At 29.7% G+C, this 19,529-nt stretch overlaps 2 protein-coding genes and 1 long non-coding RNA gene across 4 annotated transcripts; 2 read left to right on the forward strand and 1 right to left on the reverse strand.

The window, feature by feature from the left end:
- The first annotated feature begins 1,139 nt into the window (after window positions 1-1,139).
- On the forward strand, window positions 1,140-2,545 carry LOC110627852. The gene is made up of 2 exons (XR_002489921.2): window positions 1,140-1,267; window positions 1,562-2,545. It is a non-coding gene; the product is annotated as an uncharacterized LOC110627852 (long non-coding RNA).
- A 5,878-nt stretch (window positions 2,546-8,423) lies between these two features.
- Window positions 8,424-10,577, reverse strand: LOC110628872 (growth-regulating factor 2). Of its 2 annotated transcripts, none has more exons than XM_021775696.2 (3): window positions 10,018-10,577; window positions 9,699-9,917; window positions 8,424-9,612 (listed from the first exon to the last, which is right to left on the reverse strand). In XM_021775696.2, the coding sequence occupies exons 1-3, from the start codon at window positions 10,421-10,423 to the stop codon at window positions 8,897-8,899; spliced, it is 1,341 nt and encodes a 446-aa protein (XP_021631388.1). In that variant the 5' UTR covers window positions 10,424-10,577; the 3' UTR covers window positions 8,424-8,896. The 2 variants fall into 2 exon arrangements, with proteins under 2 accessions (XP_021631388.1, XP_021631387.1); XM_021775695.2 differs by having other exon boundaries at window positions 8,426-9,612; window positions 10,012-10,577.
- A 5,016-nt stretch (window positions 10,578-15,593) lies between these two features.
- LOC110627411 (short-chain dehydrogenase virD) lies at window positions 15,594-16,683 on the forward strand. Its single transcript, XM_021773707.2, has one exon. It carries the CDS (start codon window positions 15,636-15,638, stop codon window positions 16,473-16,475), a length of 840 nt encoding a protein of 279 aa, XP_021629399.1. The 5' UTR covers window positions 15,594-15,635; the 3' UTR covers window positions 16,476-16,683.
- Window positions 16,684-19,529: the final 2,846 nt, after the last annotated feature.

Consider the following 19,529-nt stretch of genomic DNA (forward strand, 5'->3'; position numbering starts at 1 on the left):
TATTAAAATATTTTTGTTTCATCAATTATAAAAAAAATATTTATTATTTTTAATTTATTAATTAAAATTAAAAATAATTTTTATTTTAACTAATTAAAATATTCTTTAATTTTAAAATTATATTAAAATATTATTATATTTTTATTTATCAAATAAAAAATATATTTCATTAATTTTTATTATTAATTTATTAATTAAAATTAAAAATTTTTATATTCAAATTAACTTTTTATTAAATAATTTATTTACTAAGTCAATCAGATTGTAATTATCTACTCTATTATTTATTAATATTTATAATATTTATATTTTATTTATTAATATATTTACTAATATTTATATTAATAATATTTAATTATTATAATATTTTATTGTAATCTTAATTTTTTATTTTATTTATCTATTTTATTTATTAAGAATTGTCTAACAATATGAAAATATTTAGAGAATACTTAGTAAATAATTTTAAAAATTATAAAAATAAAATTCTATTAATAACAATAATATTTTAATATCAAAAATAATATTTTATTATTAAAAAATATTATTATTTTATGGTTGAATTTATTTTTTTTAAAATAAAAATATATGACCTTAATTGATAAAAAAAAATAATAAATCAAATTTATATAGTCTTTAGTAAAAGTATAAAGATTTAGTCGAAATTATATCTATAAATTTTTATTTTTAATTAATAAATTAAAGATAAAATGGATAAGAATTAATAAATATTTTTTTAATTAACACAATAAAAATATAAGAGTATTTTAATATAATTTTAAAATTATATGAGTATTTTAATTATTTAGAATAAATTTTTTAGTTAACAAAATAAAAATATAAGAATATTTTAATATAATTTTAAAATTATATGAATATTTTAATTAATTAAGATAAATTATAGAGATATCACAGTAATTACCTCTTATTTTTTTAATATTTCCATTAATAAAATTATTATCATTTATATATTGCATTTGCTGATTACATTTTCTGAGATACAACAATAAACAATTGATAATCTTTTCTGATGAGCTGATGAAACCATTGGGGAGGAGGGAACAAACGACGTCGTGGCAAATAGCTTTACACTAGGCCCAATTTAAAGCCAATTCGAGCCCATCCCAAATATTGAGGCCCCAAGAGCTGCCGACAGAATAAAAAAACCCTAGTTGCTCTATAGCTCTCTATATAGCGATGTGATTTTGTCATAGCCGCTGAGTGACTCCTACCTTCTAACCCGGAAGCCCACTCTTTTCGTTTCTAGGTTTGAAGTTTTACTTTCTATTTTTCTTAATCTTGAAATCATTGTTGGAATCATATGTTTTCTCAGCTTTAATTGTTGATCTAGATTGTATATGAAATATAATCACAATTACAGAGCAGTGATGAATATGCTGATCTAAATGTTTTCTTCATATGGATAAAGAAAATGTTCTATTTATGTCCTCTTTTTGTTCATACTTGGGTTTAGTTTTCTTAACTTTTTGCTGCCGTTTTGAGGTTTTCAATCTTTGTTGTTTGTTTTGATTTTGATTCTGATTCTTATTCATACTTGTAGAGATCCGAGCTTTCCTACTTCCATACATATCATCATCTACTGAGATCTGAAGTTAGTAATGGGAGGAAATGGAGAGGGAGTTAGGATTATCGGAAGGTTATGGGTGGGTGAGTGGATAAGATGACTAATTGATTGATTTTCATGGTTAGTATTATCTTACCCACACCACCCATTCCATAGGTTTCCGATTATTCCTCCCTCTCCTCGTCGCCTCTGCTCTGTTATTCTTCATCAATCGCATGAGCTTTCAACTCTTATGGAGGTCAAGTGGTGATTAGGTATTTCTTCAGATTTATCAACAAAATTGCCATTCTATTGAATGTTTTAGCTATTTACCATTAGCTTTAGCTTGAATTTATTCAATGCCATAGAAATTACTATTTGATTTGTTCTGCATTCATGTTACAAATAATTAAAACATTATTAAATATAAAATACCAAAGAAAGTATATGTTGAATTTTGAAAATTAAATAATTTCACATAGATCACTGTCCTTTAAATCACTGTCCTTCCCACTATGTTGCTATTGGGTTCTTTAAGGATAAATGAAATTAAGTGATAATGAATAATTATTTTGTGGATGTCTGCAAGAAATAAATGAGAAATTATTTTTTTGAGATAATGTAGAACAGTTCTTCATTCTCTGTATTTATGCCTTCATCTCAAGACATGGTAACAGTTATTTAGGCAACAGTTGTATCTCTCGGTTTGATTCAAGCTGCTTTTGGCAGTGAGCTTGTTTAAAAAGATCATCCTCTTTTGTCTCTTTGAGCTTCGGCACTATAGCTGTTTTGGCGTTCTCCCTATATGTGTTCATGAAGGATCCCATGGCGTTACTGTGATAATAGAGTGGGTTTCTCATGGGGTGGATTTGTTTTCTTATGGGTCGGGTTCTGGATTGTGTTGTTTTTATTTCTTTTGGAGCCCCGAGCCCTCTGAAAGTAATTTGTTGGTTTGATTCTATGGATTTTTAGGTTTATTTTGTATTCATTTTTTTCCATTTAATGAAATATTTTTACTTCTGAAAAAAAAAAACGTGGCAGGCCGCATGCGCTCGAATGTAAAGTTGATGAATTTAGTTTAAGCTTTTGATTGTTTCACCGAAAATATATTTTAGAGAATATTTTTTACACTTTAATTTTTAGAGGATTTATAGAAAAGTATTTTTCTGATTAAAGAAAAAATTAGGTCATTTTAAGAATTTTTTTTTTAAAATAGAGTTATTTTTTATATTTTAAGGATTTTTAAAACTTAAGATTTTTGAAGACTTAAGATTTTTATATATAAATTTATTAATATTTTTTATTTTTTAAAAAAATTAAATTATTTTAAAAAATGTTTTTTTAAAAAACAGAGTTATTTTTTATATTTTAAAAATTTTTTAAAGATTTTTATATATAAATTTGTTAATATATTTTATTTTTTAAATTAAAATTAAATAAAAAGATAAATTATTTAATGGAAAATATTTTGTAAATGTAAGTTATTTTTTGCTATTTATATTTAATATAAATTTAACATATTTTAAAGTGTAGGCTGTATATTCTTTCAGCTTACAATGTAATATGGGAAATATGTTATTGATATTATATAATTTAATTATATACTGAAAAATAAATGATGTATAATGAGTTGGACGAAAAATTAAAAGGTTTTGTATATTTAAAATAATGATTGAAATTTAAAAAGTCTAAATAAAATAAGTGCATGTTATATTTGTACGGCTTATAGAAGTTCATATTTATTATTAATTTTATTATGATCACCACTTAGAAATGCGATTATACATGTTATTTTATTTGTATAATAATAATAATAATAATAATAATAATGATAATATGTTTAAATTTTATTAAATCTTCCGTTACTAAAAGATTTTAAAATAATCCTGATTCAACAAATTAAAATGTAGATCCTTTAGAGAAAAAATTTTGTATGAATTTAATTTAATTAATTTTTTTAATAATTTTTTTAATTTACAATGAAAGAATTTAATTTTTTATAATTTAAATTTTTATTTTAAAAATTAAAATTTTATAAAAATTTATTTGATTTTTCTTATAAAATAATCATTACTAAGTACAAAATTGCACTGATGAACATACAACAATAATTAACGGTGACACTTGCAACAAATAGGTAAAATAAGTGGATTAAATACATTATCAGTATTTGTTAGAAAAAAAAATTATATCAACATGTTTAAATAAATTCGCCAATGAAAATTATGTAATTGTCAAATAATTATAGAGTAGATAAACTTCCTCGGTAATAATTAATAAAATAAAAAATAATATAAATATTAAATAATTTTAAACAATACATAGGAAAATATGCAATCATAATTTTTAAGAAATAATTTTCATCGCTAACCATTAAAAAAATAAAAAAATAATATAATATTTAATTATTTTAAAAAATTACCTATGAGAAAAGTAATTGGCGAATACCTCGTATAGCTAAAAATGAACTCAACAGTGAAAGAAAATATTGAGGTGATTAGCGTCTATGAGCAGCTACTCCGACGATTAAGTGTCTATGCGCTGATTAAGTGTCTATGCGCATATATGATCAAAGAGTGGGATAAGATTCTAAGGAGACCATTCGGGGCACATGAGATGAACAAAAATCTCCTTCAAGAGCAATGCTCGAAGCTGAAGGCTTGGATTACAAAGGTGGAGAGCACGATGAAGGAGACTCTGGAGTCTATAGATAAGCTCCAGACAAATTTAGATGAAGCCAATACTACAAAACTTGCTCTTGAAAAATGGGCCAAAATCGTTGATGATCAAGTGGCTATCCTTCAGCAGTAAGTTTAGGAGCTGCAGTCTCAATCTTAAGAAAACCAGGCCACTTCTGAGAGGATTGTTGAGTTGGAAGTCTAACTGAAGGAGATGATGGCCCGGGAAGGGACAATATGTTCATTGAAGGTCAAAACATGGTTAAGAAAGGGTTGGTCAAGCGCTTTCCTATTGAAAACTTTATCTGGATTGACGATAGCTTCTCCAAGGAGGATGAGGTGGACAGGATGATGAAAGGCCAATCGAAGACAATCCCTCCGACTCGGTTTCTAATGTAATAATTATAGATGACTATATAATAGAAGATTAGAGGAGTCGATCGATGATGTCCCTCTTATCTTGTAATATTTTCTTAATAAAAAGTATTTTTCTTCTATCATTTGCATGGCAGTTACTATCTTGTGCCGTTAGCATAAAATGCTTTAGAAATTTAATTAATAGGACTAACACCCGATCAAGAAGAATCACTGAACATTAGCTCAACGTGATGATTTTTATTTCACGCAGATTGTAGATGAAATAATCATTGTAGAAGTTGTCAAAGATCAACATTAAACATTGAAATTTTTATTATAGCATAAAATAGTATAAGCATATTTATGTGTATAGATAATTAAGTAAACAATTATAAGAATGTAAAGTGTGGTTAAGATGATTTATAATATACTTGTTAAACTTCCTGGTATAAAATAGGAGTGTAATATGTATTTTTGTACACACTAAAATTTTCTTTTAGATTCAATAAAATATCTTCTTTTGCCACTATTATACATTTTATCTTTATAACAAATCAACATAGTTTAATATATGTAATGGATGCAAATATGTTAACATTTACTTATAATTTCACAAAAATCGAGCATCCATCAATTTAAATTAGGTTTTCAACTCTTATAAACACATAATAAGGTCGACTAGATAGATAATGAATTATAACGATAAGTTCAGGATGCCAAACGGTAGACTCAAAGGCCAAAATTGTGATAGCAGGCTGTGTGGCCATATTTATGAAGTATATGATATGTAATTTCAAATATAAATCATGTATCGATAGGCGAATTCTATATATTTATATGGCATGTCATACACTTAAGTTAATATCGACTTTTATTAAATTTACCGAATCAAATATTATTAATTCAATATATCAAATTATTTAACGTAAATACACATGTCATTTGAAGTTATTTCAAGTCATTTCCAAAACACTTATGCCATATGCCACAAGTTAACAAGATTAAAAGCTCATGTCAAATAGTATAAAATTTTGTCAACTTAGCATTCCAATAGTGCATTAAGTCAATTCGCTTCTTGTATTTCATACCACTAACAAGTAAAAAAGACAAATTTTATTCAAATCATCATGGACAAATAAATTTTATTATCAAGCAAGCATGTGCGAAAAGTAAAAAAGACAAGCAAGCACGTGCGTAATTTCTATCCATTAAGTAAACATGTCAATTTTTATGCATTATAAGAGGGTTGTATTCTATCAAATTTTATATCAACTTTTCAAGCATTTTAAAATTACAATTATACTTAATTTTCTTCATAAAAAATATGTATTTAAGTCTTATCTTTCTAACAAAGTATAATTCATACAAATTTGATTATCCCAACTTGAATTATGAATTTCTCTTTACAAACTGCTCAATCAGGTCTTAATCAGTCCAGTATTGGTACTTGTTTCTAGTTTAACAAAACATATCAGATACATACATTTTCATACAAATTCAAATTTAAATGTCTTCTACAAAATTTTAGTTATGCTTCTTAAAATTTATTTGGTACTAGTTTTAACTAATTTTATTGAGTATAGAATTAGTTATGGTATAAGAAATACATAGTGTTCTGAATGCATTATTCCTATGACCAACTTAGGTTCACTTGCAATTTACATAAACTTTACTACAACTTTAGAATTTGTTCGCTTCATAAAATTTTTAGCTTTTTGTCTTGGCTATTATTTGCTATATTTTAGGCCTAATTTTAATAACTATGCAATAAATTATGAAGATACTAACACAGATTGTCTTATTAAAACTTATTCTGCCAGGTTTGTACTTTTAACTCTCATATTAAATTTTTTTTGCTTTAAACCTTTCAAATATCATTTCAACATTCATATTACATATTTATACAATCAAATCAATACTTTTAGCAAGCAAAATATCAAACCTTTTTGCAAAAGTTTTTTGCTTTAAAATTTCTTTGGCTTTTCAGATTTGGATACTTAGAACTCTAAATTTATCTTTTTCAAATATTTCAATTTATGCCTTATTTTCTTGCCCTTGATATGAAAATGAACTGAAAAGTGAGGTGGTCAATCTGCAAAAGAGAAATAGTGAAGTGGTCACTATGCAAAAGAGAAATAGTGAGGTGATTGGTATCTACAAACAACCACTTCGATGTTCAAGTAAGTAAATTGCTAGAAAGGGTGAGTGTAATATATATTTTGTACTTAGAATGAGACTTAGAATGAGTGTGTAAGAATGTGTACCTTAAACTCTGTATATACTTTGCTTTTATACTGTAAAGGGATGGAGTTAGTTATCGAATCTCATGAAAATCCGATTAGTATTGACTAGTGAATAAGGGATCTCACGATTATAGGTAACTTGTGTAACAAGATACTCGACCAATTCAGAAGAGGGCGAGTCTTGTATTGATTTGAGTATCAAGTGTTACGATTTTCGGGTCTTTTTTCTTATGGATAAATCTTCCATGATCGCATGTCACAACTTAATAGAGTCTTGTTACATGGCCCTACTCTATGGTTATAGTTCGTGGCATATTTTGAGCAATTATTATACCATTTCACCTGCAATCTACATATAGTATACATATCACATAGTTCATTTCATTTTTCTTTTAAGTAACTTTATAATTTCATTGTAAATTGCAAAAAATGCATTCAACTGCATGGGTAAAAGAGCTAAATGGAAAAAAGAACTGCATGGGTAAAAGCCATTTTTCAGTTTTGAGCCAAAACTCTTTTATTTTCCTCTAAGGAACCCATTATACTGGGTAATAGCGATGTCTATAACGGAGAAAAGCCTTTTATTTTTAATTGAGCAAAAATTAAAACTTCTTCCACTTAAATTAGGAAAAACTATCCCACTTACAATAGTAGAACTAATGCATATATTTCAAATGGTAATCCATTAATAAATGTTAAAAATTATACCACACCATTTTTGAATGACAATTAGATATGCTAGCTTCTTATAAAAGGATAAGTAAAAGTTAATATGTGAGAACTTCATTACCATGGGCCATTGATTATTAATTCAAATCATTCAAAATTAAAAAATAATAACAATAAATTAAAGTAAAAAATAATAAAATTAAAATTAAGTCTTAATCAAATAAAAATCACGTTTTAAATGAAGTTATTGATAATTACCTATGCATATTTTATTATATTTGAGTTTAGATAAATATTCATCAACAAATTTAATTTTTTTGAAGCGAACTAGTACATTGCCGATGTGATAATGCTTTGTCGGTAAACAAAATCACAGATGAAAATATCCTAAAATATATATTTAAACTCGTATGTTATTTTATAATAATTTATTAAAAATTTAAATTTAAATTATAATATATTGAATACTTAAATTTATTTTACTTATAATTGCATTGATTGGTGTTTAAATTTTCATAAAATAATAAAATTATACTTATTTATTTTTATTAATTTGTAAAAATTCATATCACAGTTGATAAAATATAGACGTGAATAATTTTTTATTTTTTATTAAATTATTAATAATAGGATTAACTTATATTTCATTATTATAATTTTTATAAATTTAAATATTAAATAGATTACCGTTTTAGTTTAGGGTTCAGGTTCAGTGTTCAACAATTTAATTTTAATTAATATAAGTGTGTAAGTATATAATAATTTTTATAAATTTTTTATAATAAAAAATATAAATTAATTAATATTTTTAACTTTACTTAGTGTAATTTTTTTTCAAAAAAGTAATAAAAATTGAAATTTAAAAAATAAATATAACAATCTATAGTGTGAAATTAATTATTTTTAATTTATAACTAAATTTCAGTAACTTTTTTGCCCTGACAGGTAGAGGAAAGCCTCCTCTCAATCTAAGTAGTGAATTCTCTCTCTCCTCTATTTGATAGATGTAAATAGTTTTATTGTTGAATGTTGACTGAAGTTGCAAGACTATCATATTAGTTTTTCAAATAAACTTGCAAGAATTCACATTTTTCAAAATCCTATCTTTCAGAGTTGGTTATAAAGCCTAAGAAATATTCAGAAAGTTTTCTGAATCACAAACTATATAAAGCCCACAGCTCTATGAGCAAAACTGGTTGATGCTTGATTAGGATCAACCCATTCTTTAGTCTTGAAAATCATTAAAAGCCAATAATTAAGATGTTCATCATGCAAATATCTCCAAGCTTCTTCAACGTTCTTCCTTCATAATCTCCATCTTCCCTATTATAAGGTGTTAATGAGCTCTTGCTACTGCCGGCATTGCTGCTTAAGATCCTGAAGGACTACTCATTGAACCCATTTGTGCAAGGATCAAACTCTCTAGATGAACTTAATGGCGAGAATGCAATTTTCTCCTGCGTTGGAGTTGACATTGAGAGCTGGGTCCAATCTGATTTCAGCTCTTGAGGCCAACTAATGGTAGAGCGACTGCACTGATCCTCGGGCCAATCTTCAATAAATTGGCGAAGAGGATGTTCATCTTCGCTCTCCTGCTCGTTGAAGCTTAAGAAAGGCTCACAATCGCTAGACTTCACAGACCTCCTCCTCTTTGAATAACTGATAAAAGACTCGGAGGAAATATGTCCAAATTCCAAAGAGGATTCTTCTTCAACAGGTTTAAGGACAGTGAAAGGAGACTCATCAGACTTCAAGTTGACAGCAGTTACAGCTTCTGAAATCTTCGACTGCTGCTTTATGATCCCATTGACATGCTTGTCGGTGGCATTACCGTGGCTGATTAGCAGCGCTGAGATGGAGGTGGCCGCTGGCACCACTTCTGAATTGGCAGTCTGCTGGGTGGTGGAGGGGACAGTTTGGCCTTCCACATGTTTTCTTGAACGATGTCTGCCCCTATTCAAGTGCCTTTCACAGTACTTCTGATCACCAACGACGTCCCTTGAGCACCTCCATTTCTTCCCATCGGTTCTACGACACCTTCCAGGCTCAGTATCGGCAGGGCTTCCCATGCAACTCACATCGAGGGTACTACTCCACCCCACTGCATACATGTAGCAAATAATAATAATAACAAAAAATAACCAAAATCTTGCAAGGAGAGGTGAGAATGTGAAGCTTGAAGCTTACTTGAAGCGGGACGGTAGAATCCACAAGGAGAGCCATATGGATAAGTGTCGATCGGCTTAATCTTAAGCGGCAAAAGCAACGCCGGTGGCACAGGAACATTTGCAGAGAGGTACTTGAAGATCAAGGCCTGGTATTCTAACTCCATTCGCTGAGATAGAGTGAACGGTCCTCTTGCAACAATGGAAGGTCCAGTCACATTCAAGCTTCCGCTACCATAACCTGCAAAAACAAAATTAAAACATTTCCAACTTTCAAAAAAAAAAAAGTAAGTAAATTAAAATTCGACAGAACCAAAGATGAAATTCACACTTACACCCACTTGTAGGATAAGCAGATGGTAGAGATTGATAGTGAAGAAAGCCAGTGGAGTTTAGAGGAGTTCTCTGAGCCAACCCATAATTTTTACTTGGAAACGGAGCAACTTCTGGTCTAAGTGAAGGGTAATTAAGCATTTTCCCTGGTTGGCAAGCATCACCATCGACCATAGAATCAGCAGGTGTCCACAAAGTAGCAGCCTGGCTTAATAGCATTGTCTTGGGGACTGAGAAATCAACAGTACCTGCAGGCATATAAGTTGATGTTGTCCTCCATGCACCAGATGGTCTCTCTTCCCTAACTAACTTGAATTGCTGAGCCTTTTGGTCATTGGAATCAATGGCTTGTGAAGCAGCTTGAGTACTTCCAGAGACAACAAAATCATCGAAGCTAGGGAAGCCAAAATCCATTTGAAAGCCTATATAGAGCAGAAGCTAATGGGAAATGAAAGCATAAACTTGCAAGGTTTGAGCTTGGAGACGATAGGGAGAAAAAGAGAGAGGGGTTTAAGAGTAGGGAGTTGAATTCAGGGAGCAGACAAAGCTCAGTACCAAACACACTCTCCAAATCTCGGAAATGGGGATAAAATTTTATTTTTTTCTTCATGGTTTTTATAGGTAAAGAAAAGCTTATGTTTCGTCATTTTTAGGAAAAACTTAAATTACCATAATCTCCTTTGCTCCATTTTTTTTCTACCTTTTAGAAAGATAATTCACAAAACTCTCATGAAATGCAAATGGAAAAAGGAAAAGGGTAATTATGTAATTTGAGAATTTAATAAATAATTAAGATTTAGAAAATTGAAAAGGACAATTGTCTTCATACGTAACAGCCTCCATTGGGGTTAGCTTAGGGTTACAAAATGAGTCTCTCTTCTTCATCTGTCTGTCCGTATTATAGAAGATAGCCATTTGCAACTGCAACACAACATGCTGTTTGCCACGTGACCCTTCCCCCAATTCTAAACTCATTGGTCATTTCTTTTACACTTTTGTGCCAAATTCTTATCATCTAATGCCTTTCAAACTAATCTCATTTATGCCTTTGGATTTCTTAATTATTACTGAAATATTTAAATTTTTAAAAAAATATTTAAAATATAATAAAATTACATGATATTTTAAATTTTAATTAATTGGATATATAGATTGACTCAATTAATTAATTGGAAGACCTCTTTGAGGTCCTAAGCCAATTGGGTTTTGACATGTAATGGTACTTGTATATAAGGGTTATGAAGGTGAAATCACCAGATTCTGCCCATTAATTATATTAGTATTTTTTTATAGAAGAGTTTAATTTTAAGGACAGGTGGTGAGCATGCAATCACAAATGTACAATTTTGGTTAACTTGAGGCCAAAAGTCCTTTATTTCTTGGATAAACTCGAACCTTGCCTTATTTGAGCTTTGGATACCCACCATTTCCATTTGGCTTCAATGCTTAAATTCTGCACAACTTGCTGAATTAAAATAAAAAATTATCTAGGTTGGTCTTTAATTAATATATTTCTACCAGTGCTCAACAGCTAAATTTTATAACTTTGAATTAGAAAAATTTCAAGAAATCATTCTCACTAACTACCGGATGAGTTGGACCAACCATTCAAATTTCGGCAGCATTCCATTTCTTAACATGGGTCACAAAAGCCCACATATATGAAACTCGTCGTTTAGGAAATATCCCTCTCACAAAAAATATATGCATCTCTCGTTCTCATAGCTACGCATGGCCAAGGCGGTTTCGGTCCAAAACTGGTGGTTCTATCTGATTTTTTAATAGAACGGGAATGAATTTGAATTTTAACGGTTTGAAAACAATTTTAATTTTATGACAGTTAAAATTATTATAATTATAATTTTTACAGTTTTGATTCTGTTAACGTAATTAAGGTGTCTTAATGAGGTTTCTCTCCCAAACGAATTATCCAAATCTAAGCTTAAGTTCCGTTGTCAAGATTTGAACTTGGAACCGAGCTTGGAAGTCTGCTTCTGGGATTTGGACTTGGTTTTTGGAAACACATGTTGGGCTTTGATCCACTAAAGGGTTTCAAATCAGACATGAAAGCCTCTAGCTCCTTTTCTACTTTCTAGTTAGAGATTCAGTTCAAAAAAAAAAGACTCATACCATCTAATTTCATCGGTTGAAATTATGTTTTAAGAAATTTAATTGTTAAAAAAATTATAATTTTTATGATTATTCTACAATATCAGTCTAATAATTATAAATATATAATTTCCCACTACGAAGGGCTAATCATATCATATCAAATCCTACTTTTGGTTGAGAATTTAAGCAAACATTAAGCTGGATACCATGCAAAATTACGTTAAATCAATTTGGTTGGTTGGGTGTCTTTCTCATTTATTTCCAAGTCAAATGTCTTCCTTGCTTGCAGGCTTTTAAAATATAAAAATTAAAAGAAAAATAAAAAGCAAATGCCATATACAAACAAGTCTCTGGGCCTCATTCCTTGTGCTGTCTCGAAGAGAAAGCAATTTTCAATTCAATCCATCCATCCATCCATATTTTCCAGGGTCTTGCAGGAGACATGAAATGAAAGGCACCTCCCTGTAAACAAAGATGGGTTTAAAGAGTTTGGATTCTTCTCCGAAAGAAACCCCACACTTACTGGATGTTCACAAATATTATTTCATTTTCTTTCCCTACAGAAACTTTCTCTGTTTGGCTCTTTCAGACAGCAATGCTTAGGTTTCCTAGGAATGTGGGTATTGTAGTGCTTGCCTTGCCTTTCTCTCTGATGCATGCATGCCTAGCTACCTTCAATAAGTGACGAGTTTATTAACCTTGGGCCATTTCTTGCTTTCTTTGTAGATCAATCTTGGTTTCTCCATTTGTGATCCAAACATCTATTAGTCTAGTCTTCTCTTAAGCAGGGCTATCTAGAGCATTAGAGTATTCATAGGCAACACGTGTTTTTCTTGACCTCGCTTTCTATTAGCAGAATAATTTATTAAAAAAAGTTTTTTTTTTTTTTTTTTAGGTGCTGGAGTGAGCAAAGTAGGTGTAGAGAGAGAATCTTGTATATGAATGGGACGTGACATGTAATAGGGAGGTGGGAGAGACGATGACATATGAGAGCAGAGAGAGAGAGAGAGAAATAGAGAGGAAGGTAAAAGCTAGTTAAAGAGTGTAATGAGGTTAGTAGTTTTGCAGAGAAACTGGCAGGCAGAGGGCGTTAATGGAGGGCCACTTCTTTCTCTCTCTCTATCTATTGAAAAAGAAAAAGGAAAAGAAATTCATGGCCTTTTTAATCCCATGCATACAGTATAGCACAAAAACAGTTCTGTGGTCTCTCTCGGTTGGGTTGCTATCCATTATCTACTTTTTCTGTTGACGTCTGTTCTTGTTTTAGATTTTTCTTTGGATTTTCTCTTCCATTCAACTCCCTCCTCATTAAATGTATTCATCATATGGAAAAGTTAACAAAATTTATTAGTTGATTTTTTTAATTTTAAAAATATATTAAAATATTATTAATATTTTAAAAAATCTATTAATTTATTTATTTATAAATTTTACCGTTAAATATTTAATAATAAAATTTAAAATAAATGGTTATTTAGTTCCTCTTGTCTATTTAATTTTAAAAAATAAATTAATATAACTCTTTTCTATAAGGGTATTTTGATTTTTTTTTTAAACATTAACAACTAAATAGATAGTGAGATGAAAATATTTAAATCAATATATTAATAATAATATTATCTAAATAAATTAATATAATTATTGTAGAGGTTTAAGTTAAAAAATTTATAACTCTTAATATTTGACATTAGAAGTTTAATAGCCACACTTCTCTTTGCTCAATAATTGTTTCAATTAAATTTTGTTTTATAGATTGCAATGTTAAGCATTATTTTAGTACCATTAGCTACTTGCATATAATGTCACTATAGACCTCTACCCCACCTTGCTCCTATCTCATTCCCTGTTTTTGTAAAAGCCTAAGAACAGAATTGGACATCAAAGTAAACACTATATTTCTTCCAACAATAATAGTTAAAAGGAAAGCTCTCTATTTCTATAGAGAATGAGAGTTTTTCTCTGGGTGGTAGAGAGAATTTTGAAACATAAGACCTTGTTTAGTATTGGTTACATGGTGACTCCTCTCCTTCCTCACCTAGATGCGGGTAGACTCCTTCCTTCCGAATGATTTTTATACACAATTTTTTATTGACTTTTAATAGGCAGTGTTCAATGGTTGGAAGGTTTTTCTTACCTGCCTAGATATCATTGGACTGTGTATTTTTCAATTAATTTTGTAAGTTTGGATTTTATATTTGTACTCTAAAAAAATCACAGTGGTATAGCATCAGAGAAGTTGTAGGCTATTTCAATTGAGGTGCTTTCCTTCTTCTTTTATGACTATTATACCACCAGAGAAGTCGTAGGCTATTTCAATTGAGGTGCTTTCCTTCTTCTTTTATGACTATTATCATTGAACCGGAAGTTTTATTGATTTTAGAGATGATTGATTTGACACAAATAAAAAAGAAATTCTCATATTTCTAAAGTATTCAATATTTTTTTCTCCATTTGATTATGTGAATGGGCTTGATGGTCTTATTCGTCACCTATTAAGTGTGAAAGGTTCACGGAGCGTCCATCCATTACTGATAGTTCCTCTCGGAACTTCTTCTGGTTGTCTCAATGCTTCGACTACCATAATAAGGATTGAACGGGAAGTTATTTTGGTTTTGGAGATGGTTGGTTTGACACATTTGAGAAGAAATTTTCATATTTCTGAAGTGTTCAATACTGTTTTTTCCACCTGATTTTGTGATAGTCTTCTTTGTCACCTATTAGCTCTGAAACGTTCACGAAGCGTCTATCCATTACTGATAGTTCCTCTCTGAACTTCTTTTGGTTGTCTCAATGCTTTTATTACCATGATGAGGATCCTCATCTCTTCTATCACCGATGACATATGACATTTGGCTTTCAGAGATCAAAGCATTATATATATATATATATATATATATATATATATATATATATATATATATATATATATATATATATATATATATTCCGATTGAGAAGTCGAGATTTTTTTTTTCAAAGGTCCATTGCTTGCTTGGAAAGTAAAAGTTTGTTAAATTGTTATAAGCGAACTACAAACTCAATCTCTAGATTGATGTATAATATATCTTTCCTTGAAAAATTGTAGAAAGTAAAATATTTCTTTTACATCAAGATGTTTAATTTACGTAATTAACTAATTATATATTTTTATAATGTGTTAATTATTAATTGAAGGTATATATGCAAGAATCAGCCATGTAAAAATATTTTTGAATTCTATTTGAATGAAACAGAAGAAAATGTCCCTAATGTTGGCCATACACATATGGAACATAGTTGCAACCAAAATGCAAGAAACAAATTTGCAAAAATTAATGGCCCTCAAGGTCATCAGAGAAGCTTCATTTTGGGCGGCCAATCATCGTCAACCTAAGCATATGCCCTAAGCATATTCTACATCCTTGTGCAAAAAATCAACAAGAATTAGTGATATATGGCGGATTTAAACATGGTAACTTCATCTTATATATATATATAAAGTTATCATATAATCCGATCAAGAGCTAAAACAAACATGGATGGCTTCAAAATAGTGCTAGTCACTGGCAGCGCAAAAGGTGGCATTGGCTATGAGTATTGCAAGGCATTTTCTGAGCAAAATTGCCATGTTATTGCTTCCGACATCCCTCAACGCTTGGATGACATGATAGACTTTCAAGCCAAGAATATCGAGACACTAGGACTCGATGTTTCGTCCGACGAAAGCGTCTCATCGGCGGTGAACACTATTATATCCAAGTATGGTCGCATTGACGTATTAATTAATAATGCTGGAGTAGGAAGTACAGGTCCTTTAGCGGAGCTCGAGCTAGACACAATTAGAAAAGCTTGGGAAATTAACACACTAGGGCAATTAAGGTTGGTGCAACAAGTAGTGCCCCACATGGCGGCTCAGCGCAGTGGTAGCATAGTAAATGTAGGGAGTGTTGTGGGGATGGTTCCTACGCCATGGGCAGGGTCTTACTGTGCTAGCAAGGCAGCAGTCCATGCCATGTCTAATACCCTAAGAGTGGAGCTTAAACCTTTTGGAATCAACGTGGTGCTAGTGGTTCCTGGTGCCATAAGATCAAATTTTGGCAGGGCCACCTCGGAGAAGTTGGCAAATTATGATTGGAAACTCTACAAGGATTTCAAGGAGGCTATTGCCGAGAGAGCTAGGGCTTCTCAAGCTGCAAAAGCAACGGATGCTACAGTGTTTGCTAGACATGTGGCCGCTAAAGTTTTGAGTCCTAAACCTCCTAGGCAAATTGTATTTGGTCATATGACTGGTTTGTTTGCTGTCCTTTCTTGGTCTCCTCTTTGGGTTAGAGATCTTTTCTTTTCTGCTCGTTTCAATGTAAATAAAAGGATCTAAAGCTACCTTTGAAAAATCTAAAGCTACCTTTGAAAATTTTTATTCTTCAATTGAAAAAAAAAGGTAGTTAGAACATAACCCATACGTCAATTATTGAATGAAAGCTTGAGAAAAAGCAATTATTGAATGAAAGAAGCAAATATATCTCAATAACGTAGATGACCTCAGCTAGCTAGCTAATCTATTAATTCTATCCATATAAATATCTTTCTCATGTAGATTCCTCATAGAAGAATAAATTTAAGATGTAATAATATAAACATGTCTATTTTTATTTATATCGAGTTTATATCGACTGATAATATAAATATATGAAATTTTATGTAAATTTTATTATCATTTTACATTATTAATTTACTTAAATTTCATGGCAAATAAGCTAATTTGTTGCGGTGTGAAGGGCATTTATTCAAAACTCACTGGTTTGTTTTGCAAATGTGAAACCGGTTGGATGATGAGGCAACATAATTGATGTCTGAAATTAGCTAAGCATTGAAAATTGTTGGAATATATTACAAGACATGCAATGTGTCAACTATAGCCTATAAGAATTTAATTTCTGTTGCAGAGGGAGTAATGGTCCATGAGTGGCAAGGACAATTGAGCTGAGCCACAAATTCCAATCAAGGCTAACTGACAGAGCCTATTAAAAGCAGACAGTGAAGTGAAAACAGGCACCACCAGCTCATCCCTTCCCCCAACTTGAATCCCACCAAAACGGTGGTGAAAATGAAAGAAAAAGCAAAACTTGCTGAGCCAACACAACTCAGCTCTTCTGCTAGGTCCATGCACACCATTTCTGGCAAAATTTTATTGGATCCTAGTGCCATTGTGGGTGGATTTACTAATCATTACTTCAATCAAAAAGAGAGTCTCTCTCTCCTTTCTCTTCACTATATCTCTTTCCTTGCTAATATTTTCCACCCCAAAAGCTTCCCTTGCTCGATCTCTTCTCAAACCGAATCATTTCCTCTGGAAAATATGTCTCCAATACCCATGAACTTGGGCCATGCAAAATTTTGCATGCAAATAATATATTCTGAAATATTTACTTTCCCTTCGATCAATTAGTGCCATAGTTGCATCGTAGAAAACGATAAAAAAGATCTCAACATCAATGGAAGGAAGCCTTACAATATCTTTTGGTCCTTGGAAAACATTTCTTAGATTAGTATATTTACGTAATGTTGTTATGTATTGTTATATTAATTAAGACAAGAAGGCAATCCCACAGAGATGTAAACTTTGGAATCTTTTTTCTTTTTTTTGTCTTGATGGAATTAAAAAGATAAAGTAATTTGAGCAAAGTGGTTCTTGGGTCTCATAACACTTTAGTGATAATATAGTACAATCATAAAATGCATATCGATCCCACAAAAAGCATATTCTTCAAAGGGCCCTTCAGCCATCATTCCAAGAATATTAGCTTTCAGGATATATGACCCCTTAGAATGAACGAAATATCATTTTGTAGCCTTCTTCTTTCTTTCTTTCTTTTTTTTTTTTCTTTAATTTTTTGCTATTATATCCAAAAAAAAAATGGTGATATGGGACTAGTCACTTAAAAAGCAATAGGTTACAAGACCTTTAGTCACTTCAAGTTTCCAACGACTCGGACGTTTTTCAAGAAATTTGCATATTTGGAATGTTGGATTCAACGTTCTGATCTGATCAGTATGTAGGTTTTGAGATTCAAGCACAGGCTTAACATTTTCTTCTTTTTTTTTTTTTTTTTCCTGTAATATACAAATATTTTAAATTTAATAAAAGTTTTTAAAACTCATGGTCCAACAAAATTTTTCATCACTCACAGCATCATTTTAGGACTTAACACTTTAAAAATATTACAAAAAAAAAAATTTTTTTATTATCTATAATAATATATTTTAACAAATAATTTTATTTTATATTTAATAAAATTATAATTTTTACCGTATTTTTTATTTATTAAAAAAATAATTAAGTGGAATATGAATTTTTTTTTTATGAAATTTTCCGTTAAAGTGGATATTGATTGTTTGCGTATTTGTTATAGTCTATTGAAATGTTAAGATTTTATTTTAAAAATTTTTAAAGATAAAATTTAGAATATTTATATATGTCAAATCTAAGAAGTACATATGAGTAAATCTGAGAGATCTCATTTTCTACTCTTTCAATTCTCAATTTTCAGTTGAAAAGAAATTTAATTAGCATTTGCATGAGGAATTAAAGATACCCTTCTTCCCTTGTGCAGTTTCAAAGAGTCCCACATCTCTTTTTTTGTCTAAAACTAGAGTGTTGACTTCCACATTCTCCATAACAATCTTTCCAAAATCAATAATTCTAACAATCCTTCTTTTATTAAAAACTTTTAAAGTTTATTATATGAGAAGAGTTTAAATGACACAAGGCTCTTCTCTATTAATTAAAAATTTTAAATTTAAATTCTAAATATGAAGTATTTTTAATTTGTTTCGGTATAAATTAAATAAATAAAGTAAATGAATCCCGATAAAAGAATGGTTTAAAAAAAAATAAAATTGAGAGTCTAAGCTTAATGGCCAGAATGGGTAAAGGAATACTTGTACAGAATCCAAACACAATCCCGTCCGCATTTAAAAGAAGAAAAAAATTTGGCCCATGTTTCATCGCATCATTATGTTTAGGCTGCTGCTTTGGTGGCTTTTCTTTCCACATACACAAATTAAAAAAGAAAAAAAAAATAGCAGTGATAATGTAGCTATTTGTCCATTCAATTATATGTAAGATAAATTATTATTTAATTCTTATGTAAAAATTCTTTAAATTTTTAAATAAATTTATTAATTAATAATTTTATTAATTTTAATTATTAAGTGTATATTATTTATTTTTGACTTTTATCTAATATTTAATAGTTTAAATTAATATAGAAATTAATTAATAAATATTTTAAAATATTAAAAATATTTTAATTTATTTTTAAAATTAAGTGACTAATAAATAAGTTTTTCATAATATATGGATTAAATAATAATTTTTGCTAATATTAATGGGTGTGGTTATAGGTGATCATTCGGTCGATTCAATTCA

Source organism: Manihot esculenta, chromosome 12 (assembly GCF_001659605.2).
Source record: "Manihot esculenta cultivar AM560-2 chromosome 12, M.esculenta_v8, whole genome shotgun sequence".
In the NCBI taxonomy this organism is placed as follows: domain Eukaryota; kingdom Viridiplantae; phylum Streptophyta; class Magnoliopsida; order Malpighiales; family Euphorbiaceae; genus Manihot; species Manihot esculenta.